At 42.2% G+C, this 19,080-nt stretch overlaps 2 protein-coding genes across 2 annotated transcripts; both read left to right on the top strand.

Moving 5' to 3' along the window:
• Positions 1–5,489: 5,489 nt before the first annotated feature.
• LOC143305942 (uncharacterized) lies at positions 5,490–7,021 on the top strand. Its single transcript, XM_076691276.1, has 2 exons — positions 5,490–6,512; positions 6,739–7,021. Exons 1-2 carry the CDS (start codon positions 5,490–5,492, stop codon positions 6,751–6,753), a joined length of 1,038 nt encoding a protein of 345 aa, XP_076547391.1. The 3' UTR covers positions 6,754–7,021.
• A 10,786-nt stretch (positions 7,022–17,807) lies between these two features.
• Positions 17,808–18,761, top strand: LOC143305941 (KRAB-A domain-containing protein 2-like). Its single transcript, XM_076691275.1, has one exon. The coding sequence runs from the start codon at positions 17,808–17,810 to the stop codon at positions 18,759–18,761; it is 954 nt and encodes a 317-aa protein (XP_076547390.1).
• Positions 18,762–19,080: the final 319 nt, after the last annotated feature.

Here is a 19,080-nt window from a genome sequence, read left to right as displayed (position 1 = left end):
ATGAGGAGTTACACTCTACAGGACGCAAAAAGTTTCGTTCCGATTTGTCCATCCGTCTCTGAGTAATCGGCGAACGTACGTCACACGTACATGACATAGTACGTTTTTTTGCAATAAAAAGCGTTCAGAATGAAAAAATGCAAAATGTTTTTTTAACGGGACCAATCGGGAGACATACTCTACCAGATGCAAAAGGTTTCGTTCCGATTGGTCCATCCGTCTCGGCGTAATCGGTGAACATACTTAAAAAAAAAAAAAAAAAAAAAAAAAAAAATACATACACATCGAATTGAGTATCCTCCTCCTTTTCGAAGTCGGATAAAAAAGTAACGTAATTAGGAAAACTATTTGCTTCGATGATTATATACGTTGCTTGTATGATCGTTTAGAAGTGCATCGTGAACAAAAATGTATTCGTTCAAAATTGCACAATGTATATTGTTTCGTCCGACGCGGAATACAATGCGCGACAGTTCTCGAAGGTCGGTTTATAACATGAACGTGCAAAACAAATTCTGGTAGAGATTAACTTTGCCGCATTTTTATTGAACTTTACAACCGACAATTTCACTTTCGCGCGACAGTAATCTTTATTTTCTCGAACCTCTTAATCCTAATACAATAGCTTCGAATTTTGCGCTTCGCCGTCCCAACAACTCGAAGACATGTCATAAACCTGGAGACCTGAAGAGTCGACCAGCAACACGTGGATAACGGCATTTGCTAAACAAAGGTCGACTTGAAGGAAACCATGTCATTCCGTCAAACCTTCGGGAACCCCCTCCTTCCACAAGACAACCCACACCTTCTCTCCACGAGGGGTGGCCAAATGGCGTACACGCGAGTCCACAATTTTTAGAAAGGGACGTTGATTGGAAAAGGCGAAAAAATCAACAACGCCTTTGACAGAACTACGAGGTGCCATGGCAAACATCGGACGGTTTGCTCGACACTTCTCTTTCGAACGTCGCATCGACGAGAACACGAAAGTCCTTTTAGTTTCAAAGCGCAACAGGCATACGAAATCGGCCACAACATAATTGTCATTCACGTCCAACAGTCGGGACGCGAATTAGACTCTTTTCTTTGAACATCGCCCGGTTCAAGTGTAGTGACATATGAAATCGGCCAAATTACATTTCACGCATTTATCGTTAACAAAAACAATCGGTTACAGTGTCCAAAATTAACTTGGCGGAGACGTGTTGTGTAGCGTCGCGTACCAAAAGGTTTAGTTGGGCTTTACGACCCCAACAAGGAAACAATCCGCGCGGCGACACACAACACAAGTTTCTATGCGATCGAAAAAACATATATTCTATATGTGAAGAAAAGAAGGTGCTTAGTCCCTATGATGATAAACGATTCATAATTCCACAATCCACAAGAACATTGCCTTGGGGACATTATAAAATAAATAATTATTCGTAAAAACATAATTTATTCTTTGCTCCACGAGTAAAATATTACTAATTTCCAAGTATCTTTATAAGCCTGTAGGGTTTCGAGTTCATGCAAACCTTGCAATTTCATGAGAGAGAGAACGAAGTTCTTACTCATCTCAGGTCTTAGAGTTTGGAGGGAGATGTTTTCTCAGTGCTTTATAAACCGAAGCGTGTTCGTTTTACTATTCATTATTTCCTGTTGAACATGGCAGTTCCTCGTTTAGAAGATATTGCATTTTTGGCCATCGCCAAATATTATCGTAAGTAGTCTTCAACAAATACCCTTAGTGTGTAAATTTTATTTATTTTTAACTAGTTGTTTTCGTCTTAACAGCCATAATTATGCCGCTGTTTGAATTGGCGCCGACGGAGGAGGCCGCGTTGCTGTCCACAAAGTGCCGGGAGCAGCAAGAGCGGCACCGCGAATACGAATGACAATGGGCGGCAACGTGGATGGAGGTCGATTTATTCGACCTCTGATATTTGTTCGGAGAGGAAATCGATGTAAGTTGCCTGTCCGTTTTTATTTTTGATTTATTAGATTTTTACTGTGTATTAATGTATATTTTATCTGTTATAGTCTGACTGGTGGTAGCTGTTCCCCCTCCCCTCTCCCCCCACATATAATATATGTACTCTTAATTTATTACTTAGTATATTAAAATTATATAACCTATAATACATGTACTCTTAGTTTATTACATAGTATATTAAAATTATATAACCGTTATTAGTGTAATTTATTCTTTACCTCACCCTTCCCCATATTTCATTAATGTAATATAATATGAAAATAAAAATTTGTAGGCAATAAAGTATATTATTGGTACTGGCGGCCAGATGTTCGACAGCCAAGCCGACCGGGACAGCGACCAGGATTATGACTCGGATATGATGTCGGCTATTTTTTTCGCAAAATAAGAAAACTAATTTTCAGCCACAATAGGGCATTTTGATTTTGACTGACCGAGGGTCCGAAATAGCCGCACCATAAACCTGGTCTCCGTGGCGAAGTGCATGGGTCAACGGGCCTAGCAAATTTCCCCTCAAGCGCCGAGATTGGGAGGGAGATGTCACGGGCCGTAGGAATTCTTTGGGAACACCTAATTGGCGGAGGCCAGAAACGCCTATTATCGGCTAACTTTAAAACCGGAAACGCGAACGGAAAATGTATGTATTTCGACTAAGATTTCAAGAGAGCTAGATCGAGAACGATCAGCGAAGGATTATTAAAAATATAATAACTGTGTACTCAGTGATTCTTCTGTTACCTCCGAATCCCTCATTCGCTCGAACCATCCCTACAAATTATATAACCGTTATTAATGTAATTTATTTTGCCTGACTCTTCTCAATAATATAATCTATATAAGAACATGTCCTGACTGACTCATCAACGCCCAGCCCAAACCCCCGAACCTAGAAACATGGAATTCGGGTAGTGTTTTGTAACCGTACAGATCCCTTTCGGTTACATACATAAGATCTAAGTCACACGTTGTCAGAAATCCCTACTCTTAGCCCTATAAGAGTGGGAATTAGCGACACCCGCGTTAGGCGCGTGCGTGCTATCCCCACTAGAACACAGGTAATTTCGGGGACCGGCGTGTCGATCGATGACCGATCACTCTGATATGTACGGTCGACTAGGCGACATGCATTTAGAAGCACGTAATTCATTTAGCGAAACACGGAACATAATTCGAGTCAAACTGACTTTCGGGTACTTAGTAAAACGGCTAGTATTCGCGGTTATTGTTCGCGCCTCAAACTGAGGAGTCGGTGGTCCAAACTGTACCACGGCACTGCTAAACGTTGGAATTATAAATTCGGAATTCGGAAACTCGATGTCCGGGGGATCAGAGGCCAGTAGGGACACTCTCCAGATTACGTGCATTTGTAGGTCCGAGGAACGAGACCTACTCATCTTCAAAGGAGTACCTCTCCCACCTCGTGTACTAACAAGTGTCGTCCGAGCAAAGCCAGTGGTGATAACGGGTTTTCAGGCCCACGATACCCTGAACTCATTATTCACTCACCCCTGAGTTCGGGCAGCATTGGCTGCAATCTGGAGAACTAGCCAGGGTTACCTACGAAACGAATATAACTTCCAGATTCTCGTAAATTCGAAGATCTGAGGAGAAAGACTCACTCCACACTGTCGGGTGCCTCTTTTCTTTCTCGGGTATCAACGAGTTTCGATCGAACAAAGCCAGTGGTGATAATGGGTTCTCAGGCCCACCTACCCTCGAATCCATTATTCACTCACTCCTGAGTTCGGGCAGTATTTACTGCAATTTGGAAGCCCGATCCAACGCGAAGAACCAAGCAGTGCATGGTGGAACACGATCGTTACTTGGGTGTGTTGCGAAGTCCAAAGAGCGGGAACCCACACGTTTCAAGGTGTGCCTTCCTTCTCTTCTGGTGCATCGAGATCACCGTCCCACAGCCAGTGTCGAATACGGACTTGTAGCTCCAAAAAACCTACTGACCCGATTTCGTGCACTCCTGTGAGATACGCGCTGATTGAGCGTTTTTTAACGATCGAAAAACGCAACGACCCTTACGTTTAGCCGGATAGCTAGAAGAAACACAACTGTAACGACCCGTTAAGAAGACCCAGCACCTTTTTCATTTCGTTGTTGTTGTTATGATTTATTTTTGGTTTAAATATTGTACGAAATAGTTAAGTTAATTTTTACGTTTAATTGAATTTATAAAAAAAGTAATTAGTTTGATTTGTATTATACTTCTTATAATAAATAAATTTCATTTAATCGATAATATAGTCTGATTGAATAAGTCGATAAGCGATAAGTCGATAAGCAATTAGTCGGTAAGTCGGTCGGTAAATAGATTATCGATAAATGATCGACAAACGAATGCATACGCGCCAGCGCAACCCCGATGATCTCGCGGTGGGGTGAGATTCTAGAGTAGGGTGACCGCGTAGACTAAGGAGCAGGGGTGCTCGGCCGTCACGTGATGGGGAATTCCAGAAATTCAGAGGAACTCTATAATAAAAAAAAACGCTAAGTCAGCAGAATCTGATTATAAATAGAGGCGTTCCACGCAGAGCCAGATCAGATCTTCCCTGGCTTCGGTCAAATGCAGACAATACTCTGGAAGTAGAGGAAAAGCTTGCGCTGAATTGCCTAGGTAACTATAGAGCGCGAGATTAGCTCTATCCTTCTCTTTCAGTAGCGACGTACGAGAGTTCGGATCTGTAGACACCCTACTCATGGTACGCAACGTGTTGAACACGTGCTAATACTAAGCCACACGTTCAAGTGTAAAGAGCTAGCGAGGAGCGGAGCTCCTTGAGCAGGCCTGTATTAGCATAGCTCTGGCTAGACCAGAAACCGATTGCGACCTGTAGGTATAGTCCGCTCGTGTCCGAAGGTATCGTACAAGCTACTAGAATATAGTTTTCCAGTACTTAGTGTAACTTGGCAAATTGTACAGAGTATTGGCTGTATTCGAAGATCAAGTCGCGTTAATCATATATTTTGCACTGTATTTCATTATCTAGGGCGTACCTATTATAATTTCTTATTGTATTTCATTATCTAGGGCGTACCTATTATAATTTCTTATTGTATTTCATATTATAGCCCTACCTATTGTTATACTTAATATTATACTTACCTAGAGCAATTATAGTTAATTTACTTACTTAAATAAAAGATAATTTTAGTTTGATACATTAATGTTGGATTTCACTCCTTAACCGCACACCACACGAACCTATAATCCCTATTTTCATTCATACGAGTCGCCTTCTTGGGGAACCGCTCTCCCTATACGTCGGTGCAGTGACGTACCTATCACTGGGTCGTTACACGTAAATAGTTAAGAGAAAAAATTTTGGTGACAGCGGTGGGATTGTTCGAGTGGTAATGAGAAAATCGTATCTCTGCGGACATTAATGGTCAAGCCTGGAATAAAATAAAGACAGATAAATAAAATAAAAAAGAAAAAAAAAAATATATAGCAGGGTAGATATAGAGAGTTAAACATATATATTAATAAGCAAACATCAAGATGCCCAACGGAACAGCCGATATACCAGCCGGCACATCAGCCAGCGGATCAACCGAAGGAAGCCGACCGATCAGCATTCGTGATGCAGCGGACATCGTACCAGCATTCAACGGCCGCAATATACCTGTTTATCAATTTGCAAAGAGCTGTTTTAAGGCGAAGAATATAATCTCCCCAAATGCTGAGTACGGATTGGTGCAGCTGATCAAGAACAAATTTTACGGGCAAGCTTCAAGAGTGGTACAAAACGGAGACTACGACACTATTGAAGAATTAATTGCCGTAATAAAGTCTCGTTTCGCCCCGCTGTTCACTTCAATGCAGCTATGTGGCGATATGGCAAGGATGGTACAAGCGCCGACCGAGGCAGTCGTAGACTACGGCAGCCGCGTTTCGGGACTCTTGATACAGATCAAGAGTTGCAACGAGATGGAGTTCCCAGATCAGGTTGAAGGATACAACCAATCCTCGGAAACAAATACCGTCAGAGCATTCCTGACAGGTTTAAAACAAGAGGTACATAGTCGGATGAGAAATCAAAATTTTGACAGTCTTGAAGATGCAATAAGCGCAGCAATCCTAGCAGAAGCTGAGAGCATAGAGAACCTAACGAAGGTTAAATTATCGCAAGGATTCATTACAGCCGAACAATGCAACAATTGTTACGGATATGGGCACAGTACCAGTGTATGCTGCAGTCAGAGGTTCCAAAGACAATCCACGTCGAGGGCCCACTGGCCAGCAAAATACTGTCAGCACTGCCAAAGGTCCGGGCACACCTTGGAAACCTGCTGGTTTAAGGACCAGCAAGGAAGACCAGGGGTCCCTCAGGATTTTGCGCAGCCAAATCAAGCCCACAAGAATCAACCTATGCCAAGGCAGAATCGAAATTGGACACAAAATAGAGCGCCAATTTGCGAATTTTGCCAAAACATCGGCCATACGATTCAAGAGTGCCGAAAGAAAGTATATCAGGAGCGTGTCAAAAGTCAAAGACTCCAGCAAACTCCACAAGTACAACAGGTACGTAAGAAAGCGAACTTATACCTGAACTTAGGAGAGATAAATAAGTCTCCCAGTGTCGAACTATTAAGTGAAAACTTCAAAAATCAAAAGGCATTATTCATGGTCGACACAGGGTCAGACATTAATATAATTAAGAAACAAGCAATCTCAAATAAAATAACTATAAATACAGATATAATTTTTCAATTAAACGGGATAACTAAAAGCTCAATTTACACTACAGGATACATCAAAGTAAAAATACTGGAGACAGAATCCATCTTCCACATTATTGAAGAATTACCAATTGAACAAGACGGAATTTTGGGCACGGAATACTTTAAAAGCAGTGGAGCTAGCATCAATTACGCTAAATCTATATTGATCGTAAACAACAATATAATACCGTTCAAACAACCAGCAGTAGTAATACCATCCAGGACAAAAACCATGATACCCATAAAGGTGTCAAACACAGAAATAAAAACCGGTTTTGTCCCAAAACTGCAGCTTCACCCACAACTATATATGGGGAATGCCATAGTCACGAACCGGGATGGCATAGCATTTCTATACGCAATCAACGTTGGAGCAGAAGATATAGAAATTGAAATGCCAGCTGTTGAACTGCAACAATATGAAGAAGCACCACAAGATGAAGATGCAGTCCACCAAGAACCTGAGCGAGCCCAAAAGATTCTAAAGATACTACAAACAGACCATCTCAATCAAGAAGAATTTGCCAATGTAGAGGATATAGTAAAAGAGCACGCTGACAGATTTTATATAGATGGAGATAAACTCCCAGCAACAAATAAAATCTACCATAGAATCATCACAACGGATGAGATGCCTGTAAACGTTAAACAATACAGGTATCCTCATGCGTTAAAAGACGAAATCAATCATCAAGTAAATGATCTCCTTGAGAAAGGAGTAATCAAACATTCATCGTCACCATTTAACTCCCCCTTGTGGATAGTACCTAAGAAACAGGATTCACAGGGAAACAAATTGTGGAGATTGGTGATTGATTTCCGAAAGCTAAACGAAAAAACAATCAGCGATGCCTATCCACTACCCAATATTACAGACATCCTGGATCAAGTGGGAAGCGCAAAATACTTCTCCGTGTTTGATTTGAAGTCCAGTTTTCATCAAACACCAATGCATCCAGAAGACAAGCATAAGACGGCATTTTCGACACCATTTGGGCACTTTGAATTCAACAGAATGCCTTTTGGGTTGAAAAATGCTGCAGCTACGTTCCAACGTCTGATGAACAACATCCTAGACGGACTGCAAGGACTGGAACTATTCGTGTTCATCGATGACATTGTAATTTATGCAAGTTCGTTACAAGAACACGAAACCAAAGTCAATAGGATGATGGCAAAGCTCAGAGAAGCAAACTTATGCTTGCAACCTGACAAATGCCAATTTCTGAAGAAAGAAGTAGCGTACCTGGGTCACATAATTACAGAAGACGGTGTAAGACCTGACCCAGCAAAGGTTGAAGCGGTCCAGAGGTTCCCCATTCCTAAGACTGTCAAAAACATTAGACAATTTCTGGGATTGTGCGGATACTACAGACGTTTTATTAAAGACTTCTCTAAGATAGCCAAGCCATTATCCGACCTGACGAAGAAAGAACAAAAATTCGAGTGGTCCAGCCAACAGCAGCAAGCCTTCGAATTCTTGAGAAACGTATTATGCGAAGAACCGATCCTGCAATATCCAGACTTTAAGAGACCATTTAATATAACCACTGATGCATCCGGAACAGCGGTAGGAGCAGTCCTAAGTCAAGGAGAGATAGGAAAGGATCAGCCAGTAGCTTACGCCTCAAGAGTAATGAATAAGCCGGAAACGCAATATTCCGCAACAGAGAGAGAATTACTTGCTGTAATATTTGCAGTAAATCACTTCAGACCATATATATTTGGCAGGAAGTTTTATCTAATTACAGATCACAAACCATTGATCTGGCTAAATAGTCTCACAGATCCTACATCGAGACTCATGCGATGGAAATTGAGATTGAGCGAGTACGATTATGAAATAAAGTACAAACCAGGCAAACAAAATATAAACGCTGACGCTCTTTCGAGAAATCCAATCGAAGATATAAACGCCCTGCAAATACATGCTAAGAGGCTGCATTCGTCTACGTCTGGGTCAAAAAAAAAGCGTAAGAAGAAGAAAGAGTGGCACCAATATCCCACTCGCCCCAGACAAACGACGACCACTTCAGAATCGGGCAAACACAAGAAAAGGAAAGAGTGGCACCAATATCCCACTCGCCCAAGACAAACAACAACCACGTCAGAATCAAGAGAATTCAAAAAGAAAAAGGAATCACACCAATATCCTACCAGACTCAGACCAACAACTACGACTGAGTCTGAAGAACACAAAAAGAAGAAAGAATGGCATCAATATCCTAGAAGACCAAGGCCAACAACTTCATCTAGTTCACGGGATATTAAGAAAAGGAAAATAAGCCATAAACATTTAACACGACCACGAGACGATTCCTCAGAATTCGAAACAAGAAAAAAATATCGGAAAGACAGGATACGAGAAAGAAGTTTTTCTCAAGAGGACAACGCAACAAAGAAAAGAGTAAAAGAGGATTATACAAGCTCAGATGAATCTCAATATTATGAGACAGATGTATCTGAAGAGCCACCAAAACCAAGAAAAAGAACAAATTTAAATCCAAAAATATGTTCCTCTGAAGAAATCAAAAAGAAAAGAAGACCTAATGAACAGCAAGTCATTGTAGAAGTACATCAACCACCACAGGATCGAAAATATATCATTCCACAGAAAAGACCTATAAATAGGGAACCAGTAATAATTGGAGATGAAATAGAAGAATACAACGAAGAAACAATTATACCGAAACACATTTTCAGAGAACCACCTAAAATCGATTCTTCTTCAAGCACAAGAGGAAGATCTCCAGTACTAAAAAGAAAAATAGATAAAGAGACTTCAAGCGATACTCTATCAGCTCCGATTACACCCATCAAAATTAAAAAAGAAAAAAATCAGCCACCAAAAATTAAACAAATAAAACCCAAAATAATCAGCAATAAACCAATTATATTAAAAATAGAAGAAACCGAAGACCATCTATGGATGAAAAAAGGCACAGCAATAATATTTCTTAACAAAGAAGGACAACCAGAAGATATACAATCAAGACAATTTATGGAAAATGAAAAGATTAAAATTTCTAAACCACAAAGTAACATCATGCAATATGAAATCAAAAATAGATTAATTTTTGGAATGATAGTAGAATCTAGAGAAACATTACCACAGAAAATTAAAATTCTTCATCAAATATTACTCCAAAAAGGAATCCAGGAGTGCAGCATGCCAAATAGACAGGGTTTAAAAGCAATTCTCCAGATAGTCTTTGCAGACTCTAATATCAACATCACTATCTGCAAAGGAACGGTCCAAATTCCACCTAAAGAGGAAAGGAAAAATATAATTAGGGAAAATCATGAAAGCCCAGTCGCAGGACATAAAGGTATCAGGAAAACTTACCTTAGAATCAGCAACAAGTATTATTGGAAAAACATGAAAAAAGAAATTACCGATTACGTTAGATCCTGTATAAGCTGCCAGCGAACCAAGCTAGTAAGGATGAAGAATAAGGAGCCAATGGTTATCACAGACACTCCTTCAGACGCATTTGATAAGGTGTCCCTAGACATTCTTGGACCCTTGCCAATGACGCATAAAGGATACAGTTACATCCTCACTATACAGGATAATTTAACCAAATACTCCGTCGCAGTTCCACTTGTATCAGCCACATCCGAGGACGTCGCAAGAGCATTCACTAATTCATTCATATGCCAGTTCGGTAGTCCTAAAGCTATCCTCACTGATCAAGGGACATGCTTCACATCCTCGCTAATCAAAAAGCTAGCCAAAATCTTCCATATCAAGACGTACCGTACATCATCCTTCCATCCTCAGTCAAACGGGTCCCTGGAAAGAAGCCATCACGTTCTGGTTGAATATTTAAAACACTACATATCTAAACAAGAACATTGGGACGAATGGCTACAGCAAGCAATGTTCTCATACAACACAAGTGTTCACGAGGGAACAAAATTCACACCTCATGAACTGGTTTATGGAAAAAAGGCAAGATTGCCATCAAAATTTATACCATCTGACAGATTAGATACATATCCTGATTACGTAGATAAACTATTACAAAACTTACATGAAATTAGACAAACCGCAAAAATTAATCTAGAACAATCAAAATATAGACAAAAATACTATTACGATAGAAAAATACGTCCAATTAATTATGAAACAGGAGAAGAAGTAATGCTCTTAAATCCACCAAGAAGAAGTAAATTACAAAAAGAATACACTGGGCCATACACTATTTTAAGAAACATAGAGAAAAATAACATAGAATTGCAGATAGGTCCCAAAAAGACTAGGATAGTACACAAAGATCGACTAAAGAGGGCCTATCGACCAATCTACAGCGCGGATCAAAAATAAAAGTCGATACGACAATCTATATAATTTTCGGAACATACGCATGCGCAGATACAGAATTTTAAACCTACCGCCATATTGCGCATAGAACGCAAAAAGCAAGGCACACGAAAAAGAGACGCTACGTAATAAATTTTAAAGGAAGAAAAAAAGAAAGAAGAAGAAAGAGAATTAATAAAACAAAGTAAGCATAGACAATGAAATTGACAGTTTTAATATCTTATGATAACAAAATAGCTTCCATTTACAGAAACGATGGTTCAGCAAAGTGCAAATATAACAAACGCTTTGTGCGTAAGAGATCTGACAGTGGCATTTGAGTACGTTATGGACTTAAAGATGGGACGTATATGCACTACCTGCGCACTTCATATAAGCCCTCCAAGTAAGAAGTATTGGGTCCATATCGGTACACATCATTTTATACAAAGAAATGAGGGGCTCGCACAAACAACCTGCGTTAGGTGCGGGTTCCAATTTGCCGAGACTCGACCAGCTATGGCCTGTGCAACATGTTTGCAGGCTATGAACACTATTGATCCGGAAACCCTTGAAATTTTCAATGAGGGATATCTGGTACCTGCGGGAGACCAGGAAACATTTTATTTAAGTACTCTAGCCAATTATCCCTGATCAGTTCATTTTCCTTTTTTTTTTCTTTTCTTTAATTAATTTAATCCATGTATTATTCCATAATTTTTCATAAATAAATCCTTTTTGTTAAACCTTATGAGCATATCTTATTCCGTAATCCTAAACCATTTTCATTTCCTTCGATTTATTAATGCGCAGAATCGCAAGTCCGCCATATTAGCATAAAAAAAGATAGAAAGAGATAGAAACAAAGAGCGACAAAGAAAGCTATACAAGGCGACGCTACGCACGCACCGCTACATTCAATTTATAAAGAGCGAAAATGGTGCGACGCGCAGGACGACGCGAACGTTTAAAAAGATTAAGAAGAGCATTAAAACAGTTCAAAGAGGTAGAATTATACTTTTAATAATTTATTTCATTTATTAATTATTTGTTTTCTACAAAATTTTCAAAGATGCCAGTACAAGAAAAAATAAAATCACCGCAACCACCACCACCACGATGGAGGTTAGTCGTGATCGACATACCAGAATTCGACTGGCAAGCATACAGACGGTTACAAAAAGAGGACCCTAGAAGGAAACATGGAAAAGTTATTCGCTACTTTGGAGTCCTATCAGCATCCCCAAGGAACAGCAAAGAAAAATGCCGCTGCGCCCTTTGCCATCTCAGAAGATGCAATCACAGTCTCTTGAGGACAAGAGACAAACGCACGGGGGAAGCTGTAACGACCCGTTAAGAAGACCCAGCACCTTTTTCATTTCGTTGTTGTTGTTATGATTTATTTTTGGTTTAAATATTGTACGAAATAGTTAAGTTAATTTTTACGTTTAATTGAATTTATAAAAAAAGTAATTAGTTTGATTTGTATTATACTTCTTATAATAAATAAATTTCATTGAATCGATAATATAGTCTGATTGAATAAGTCGATAAGCGATAAGTCGATAAGCAATTAGTCGGTAAGTCGGTCGGTAAATAGATTATCGATAAATGATCGACAAACGAATGCATACGCGCCAGCGCAACCCCGATGATCTCGCGGTGGGGTGAGATTCTAGAGTAGGGTGACCGCGTAGACTAAGGAGCAGGGGTGCTCGGCCGTCACGTGATGGGGAATTCCAGAAATTCAGAGGAACCCTATAATAAAAAAAAACGCTAAGTCAGCAGAATCTGACTATAAATAGAGGCGTTCCACGCAGAGCCAGATCAGATCTTCCCTGGCTTCGGTCAAATGCAGACAATACTCTGGAAGTAGAGGAAAAGCTTGCGCTGAATTGCCTAGGTAACTATAGAGCGCGAGATTAGCTCTATCCTTCTCTTTCAGTAGCGACGTACGAGAGTTCGGATCTGTGGACACCCTACTCATGGTACGCAACGTGTTGAACACGTGCTAATACTAAGCCACACGTTCAAGTGTAAAGAGCTAGCGAGGAGCGGAGCTCCTTGAGCAGGCCTGTATTAGCATAGCTCTGGCTAGACCAGAAACCGATTGCGACCTGTAGGTATAGTCCGCTCGTGTCCGAAGGTATCGTACAAGCTACTAGAATATAGTTTTCCAGTACTTAGTGTAACTTGGCAAATTGTACAGAGTATTGGCTGTATTCGAAGATCAAGTCGCGTTAATCATATATTTTGCACTGTATTTCATTATCTAGGGCGTACCTATTATAATTTCTTATTGTATTTCATTATCTAGGGCGTACCTATTATAATTTCTTATTGTATTTCATATTATAGCCGTGCCTATTGTTATACTTAATATTATACTTACCTAGAGCAATTATAGTTAATTTACTTACTTAAATAAAAGATAATTTTAGTTTGATACATTAATGTTGGATTTCACTCCTTAACCGCACACCATACGAACCTATAATCCCTATTTTCATTCATACGAGTCGCCTTCTTGGGGAACCGCTCTCCCTATACGTCGGTGCAGTGACGTACCTATCACTGGGTCGTTACACAACCCTAAATATTTGGGAGGATTTTGCGAACGTCAACCGTTCGCACATTGTACTATTCAAATTCAATAGAAACGACTGATGAAATGTTTATGTATTGATCCGTTAATCGCGTGGATTCGACCTAGGAAGGAATTTCGGGACTTCTTATACGCGGCCGACCTTGCTAACGGCTTTGTTGTTGTCGCGGTATAAACGTAGAAGAAATATTGGCCTAGTTATTGTCAAAACATCCCGCGTAAGCTGCACGTTTCGACACGACATCAAAACTCGACCATTTCTTGCCATCCGTTTCTTCCGATACTCACTAACCTTCCTTTCCTTCTCGTGCCTGTTCAGTAGAGAAAGCTCGGACCCCCAAATAGTAAGGTTACAATTGGCGCCCAACTAAGGGGGCACGACTGGATAGGAATCGGTAGGGTTAGAGTTCTGTCAACTTCAAAAATGTCGAAAACGACAAGAGCCAAGTCAAAGAAACAACCTGACCAATCGTGCGACGATGAAATAGGCTTAGAAGAGCATCCAAGCGAGTCAATCGACTCCGCGGTTTTTAGAGGTTCTCACATTCCGCGCTCCCCGGTACGCACCGAACGGCAGTCGAACGTTGATGATCCGGGAGACACACAAGAACAATCCGCGGTAACTCTCGAAAGTCTCGCGAAATTACTATCAGAAATTAGGGATAGACAAGGGCGTCAGGAATCGCGTTTCAAACAGCTTGAAAAGGAACTAGCGTCACAAGTAGAGCACAAGATCACACAAGAGGGGGACGACTTATTCCAAACGCTCACACAATTTCGCCAAGAGATTCGGGAAGATGTAAAGCGCTTCCAAACACAACTAGAGGGGATTGGTTCAAGAATAGTACCGGATGGGGGAGCGGGGCACAGCGGTTCCATAGCGCGGGGCCCACCGCAAAGAGAAACGCGTGAAACGATAAAAGGTCCGAATGATCGGGGTAGAATGGCCCCAGGGGCGGACCGTCCATTTCGGGTTAAACCACAGCTTCCGAAATTCGAGGGGTTGGTAACGAAACGACCACCAAAATTCCTCCGCGAATTAGAAAGATTTATCAAGCTAGCGCACATTCCTCAGGCGGAGATGCACTTAATAATTGATCAGGCGTTAACGGGTATCGCGAGCGAATGGTGGGACTTAGTATCAAGTGAGGTAAGGACGTGGGAGGACTTTGCCAGTAGTTTTCTTAACCGGTTCTGGAGCACAGCTGTCCAGCGAAAGATTCGGACAAATCTTGAGTCGAAATATTACCATGAGGATTCGGGTACATCGCGGGTCACCTATGCGATGAAATTGATAGGGAACGCAAGAGATCTAGTCCCGCGACGAACAGATGAAGAAATTATCGATCTAACGGCACGACATTTTACTCAGGCGGTATACGACGCCGTGTCAGCACAAAACATTACGACAGTCGAAGCTTTCCTTGCACTTCTGGACTGCTGGGATGATGGGGGCACCGTTAACCGCTTCCAGTCGCGGAACACGGATCAGAACACCACAGCGCGACCTACAGTTCCATTTAATAATCAATCCCGGAACACCGCTAACACTCAGAATTATTTTCGGAATCAGCCGCCACCGGGAAACTTTCAACAAAGAGACGGTCCCCGGAACCGCCCATATGACAACAATAGAAACCAACCTCGTAATCCGAATTACCGACCCGACAATACACCAGTCAATGTAAGGGTAGCGGAAGTAGACGACGAACTCTCGACCGATCCAACGGCGGAAGACGAGGAGCCGGCGGATATGTCGGGAAACGAACAGTGAGGTCCCCGATAGGTGGACGTGGCTCATCCCCGGCGCCAGTCCAAGGAACCTCGCTGGTCAAGGGACCGGGGAATCGCACTACAAACTCGATTATGACACTTTTCCCTGATTACGTGAGAATTGCAATACGAGTTCACAACATTCCCGTGATTGCGCTGTTAGATACAGGAAGTGCAATCACGGCCATGTCAGACGCCTGGTACCAACAACACTACGAGGAACTTAGGGCGTGTCCTGCCCTCCCGATTAAAAATAGTTGTATTACTGGAGCAACGGGGTCCAAATCCGCGAGATTAAAGACACAATTACTTGTAAAGATACAGTTTCATTCTGCCGAACACATCGCACCGGTAGTTGTCGTGCCAGGTTTGGTTCATTCATTCATACTTGGAATCGACATCCTACGAACCCTTCAATCAATTGTAGACCTAGGGGAAGACCACTTACTCATCGACATTGAGGGAAATAAAACTGTAATCAAACTACAATCTCTTAAAGAAACACCAACGACAGACGACCGTACTCTTACAACACCTACGTTCGTTCGGGAATCACCCAACGCTATCGAAAAACGGATCGACGATAAATTGGACACGTGTGAGCTAGGTTCTTCCCAACGCCAACATTTGCGAAATATTATTCTGAGCCAAAAAGGAATCTGGAGTGACCGCCCAGGTCGTGTTCACTGTTACCAACACCAGTTGATAGTACGTCAAGACGTTCCATTTGTCCAGCGAACTTATCCCATTCCGCTCAAGTATTTGGAGCAAGCAGATGATGAAATCAACAAAATGCTACAGTATAATATCATCCAACCATCGAACACTGCGTACATTAACCCTTTAGTCCCGGTAGTTAAGAAAAATGGGTCACTAAGACTGTGCTTAGATGCGCGAATGTTAAATCGATTGCTTCTATCCGACCATGAGATGTCCGAATCTGTCGATCAAATCTTTCAACGGTTTCCAAAAGTCAACTACATGACCAGCCTCGATCTCACGAGTAGCTTCTGGCAGATCCCTCTCGCTCCGGAATCATGCAAATACACAGCCTTTCTGTATCGTGGAAAATGTTATGAATACACTGTAACTCCGTTTGGTTTAAAAACTAGTTCCGCAAGTCTGGTACGATCCCTTAGAAGGGTATTAAATGGTCTAGAGTCATTTCTGATCAACTTTATAGACGACTTATTGTGCATCTCCGAATCATTTGAGGAACACTTAGAGCACCTCTCGAGGTTGTTTAAACGATTGCGGGAACATGGATTGACGGTCAACATTGATAAATGCCAATTTATGACACGAGAGATAACGTTCCTGGGTCATGTTCTGTCCCCTGAAGGGCTCAGACAAGATCCAGAAAAGCTAGCGGCGATTCGTAATTTCCCCACCCCCTCAAACGTGAAACAACTTCGGGGTTTTCTGGGTTTGATCAATTTTTATAGTCGATTTGCAAACCACCACGCGGAAGTAGTTGCGCCGTTATTGGGGTTGCTGAAAAAGGGTAAACGTTGGCAGTGGTCGACTGAAATGGACGAGGCATTCCAACGAACCAAAGAGGTCTTCTGTGAGGCTGTCGTGCTCCGCTTCCCAATCCCTAACAAAGAATATTACCTTTCAACCGATGCCAGTTTTTCCGCGTTGGGGGCGGTATTAGCTCAATACGACGACAAGGGTGATTTGAGACCCATAGCATTTGGGAGTAGAACCCTCAAAGGCCCAGAACTGGCTTATTTCACCACGGAAAAGGAACTCCTAGCGATTGTGTGGGCGTTGGCTAAGTTTCGTACTTATCTTCATGGAGCTCAAATCATTTTATCAACAGATCACCATGCGCTCACCTTCCTTATGAGCAGCAGGTTCCTTAGCGATTGACCAGATGGATTCTATCCATATAGGATTACTCAATCGAGGTCCGGCACTGTCCGGGAAAGGAAAATATTCCGGCAGATTGCCTTAGTCGTATAACCCACGGAGCTTCAAGTTCAGATTCCAAGGATGACACTAGAGTCCCAATCTTGGTGGTGTTAGCAAGACAGCTTTCCAAGGATCTGGAGCACCTGCTCGCAAATATGTCGTTCCACCAGAATTCGGACCCTAAGCTAGTAAAAATCATTCAAGAGCTAACAAGTAACCCTGACGCTTTAAAAGATAAGTATAGTCTTCGGGGGGGAGTACTTTTCCATACCCATCAAATGTCAGGATGGCGGTGTGTCATCCCAGAGAGTCATGTTGACTCCCTAATTCGGGAGATCCATGAGGTATATGCACATCCAGGTAGCGATAAATGTATTAAATTAATATCCGAAGCCTTCTACTTTCCAAGGTTGGCAAGAACCATTCGCAAATTCATCGCAACGTGTGACATCTGTCAACGCGTCAAATGCTTATCCCACGCGAACCACGCAGACATGCAGCTAATTCTGCCGGATGCGCCGCTAGATCTGGTATCCGTGGATTATTATGGTCCCTTGCCAACCGCGCGGGGAGGTTTCAAATACCTTGTGGTGTTTCTCGATGTTTTCTCAAAATTCGTAAGGTTATACCCACTCAGGCGTGCCACGACAGTAGTGACGCTAACCCGTTTAACTAAAGACTTCATTCCGAGTGTGGGTAAACCTGCATGTATAATCTCCGACCATGGTGCGCAGTTCACCTTGAAGGTGTGGGCAGAGGAGCTAAAAAACCATGATATCAAACCCATCTTCTCCTCGATCCGTCATCCTCAAAGCAATCCGGTTGAGCGTGTTAATAGAGAGATCAGTCGAATTCTCAGGACCCTGACAAATGTGGAACACTCGGCATGGGTACGGTATGTCCCGGTGATCGAGACATATTGCAACGAATTATATCACCACAGCACGGGTTACACACCGTTAGAATTATTAAAGAAAACATATCCCAACCGACCGTGGGACAAATGGATCGGAAATTCCACCGAGCGAGAATGTCGTGATATCCCACCTGAATTCAAACTGCAGCTTGCGCGGGAGAACATGAGGAAAAAGGGGCTTCGGCGTCAGGAACGTGCGAATGCTGGACGCACAGCGTATCCATATAACGTGGGGGATTACGTACTGATCAAAGCAAATCCTATATCAAGCGCGGCGGATCGTGAGATCGCTAAATTCTTTGATCTGTACGATGGTCCATACATCCTGAGTCAAAAAAAAGGGGTTGCTACGTTCGAATTACGCTACCCTGAAACGGGAACATCGCGCGGAACTTTCCATGTTTCCAATTTACGCCCCTACCGGCAGCGACTCGCCATCGAGGGGCAACCCACCCAGCAGAGGGATGGGGCCCAAGCGAGCGACGGGAGCAGGGATGAGCAAACGTCGCGAGGTGATATACCACCACCATAAGATATACCAATGGTGGGGAAATCATTCTATAAATCGACCATGCAAGATCCTGAGAGAGTTCATTCATGAACAAGTTTACGGAAAGTGAACAACATGGAAGAATCAAAAGTAAATTATACATCCGCGAGTGCGAGTAAAACAGACGTGGCGTGCCGAGCGTACGCCAAGTGGGCGATGACATCCCGTGTAACACAGACGGGGGTGGACATACACTATCACCGTCCACCGTCACCAGATTTAAACATAAAAATGCCACTTACGTGGCACTCTCCCAGAACAGGGACATCAAAAAAGGGCCGGAGTACACAAGTTACGGCAA

Source organism: Osmia lignaria, chromosome 12 (assembly GCF_051020975.1).
Source record: "Osmia lignaria lignaria isolate PbOS001 chromosome 12, iyOsmLign1, whole genome shotgun sequence".
NCBI lineage: Eukaryota > Metazoa > Arthropoda > Insecta > Hymenoptera > Megachilidae > Osmia > Osmia lignaria.
This window is presented reverse-complemented; position numbering and strand designations above follow the sequence as displayed.

What these genes read in the sequence shown, in the direction of transcription:
- LOC143305941 (XM_076691275.1), top strand. Translation starts at nt 17,808, where the DNA reads ATGCAGCTAATTCTGCCGGATGCGCCGCTAGATCTGGTATCCGTGGAT.
- LOC143305942 (XM_076691276.1), top strand. Translation starts at nt 5,490, where the DNA reads ATGCCCAACGGAACAGCCGATATACCAGCCGGCACATCAGCCAGCGGA.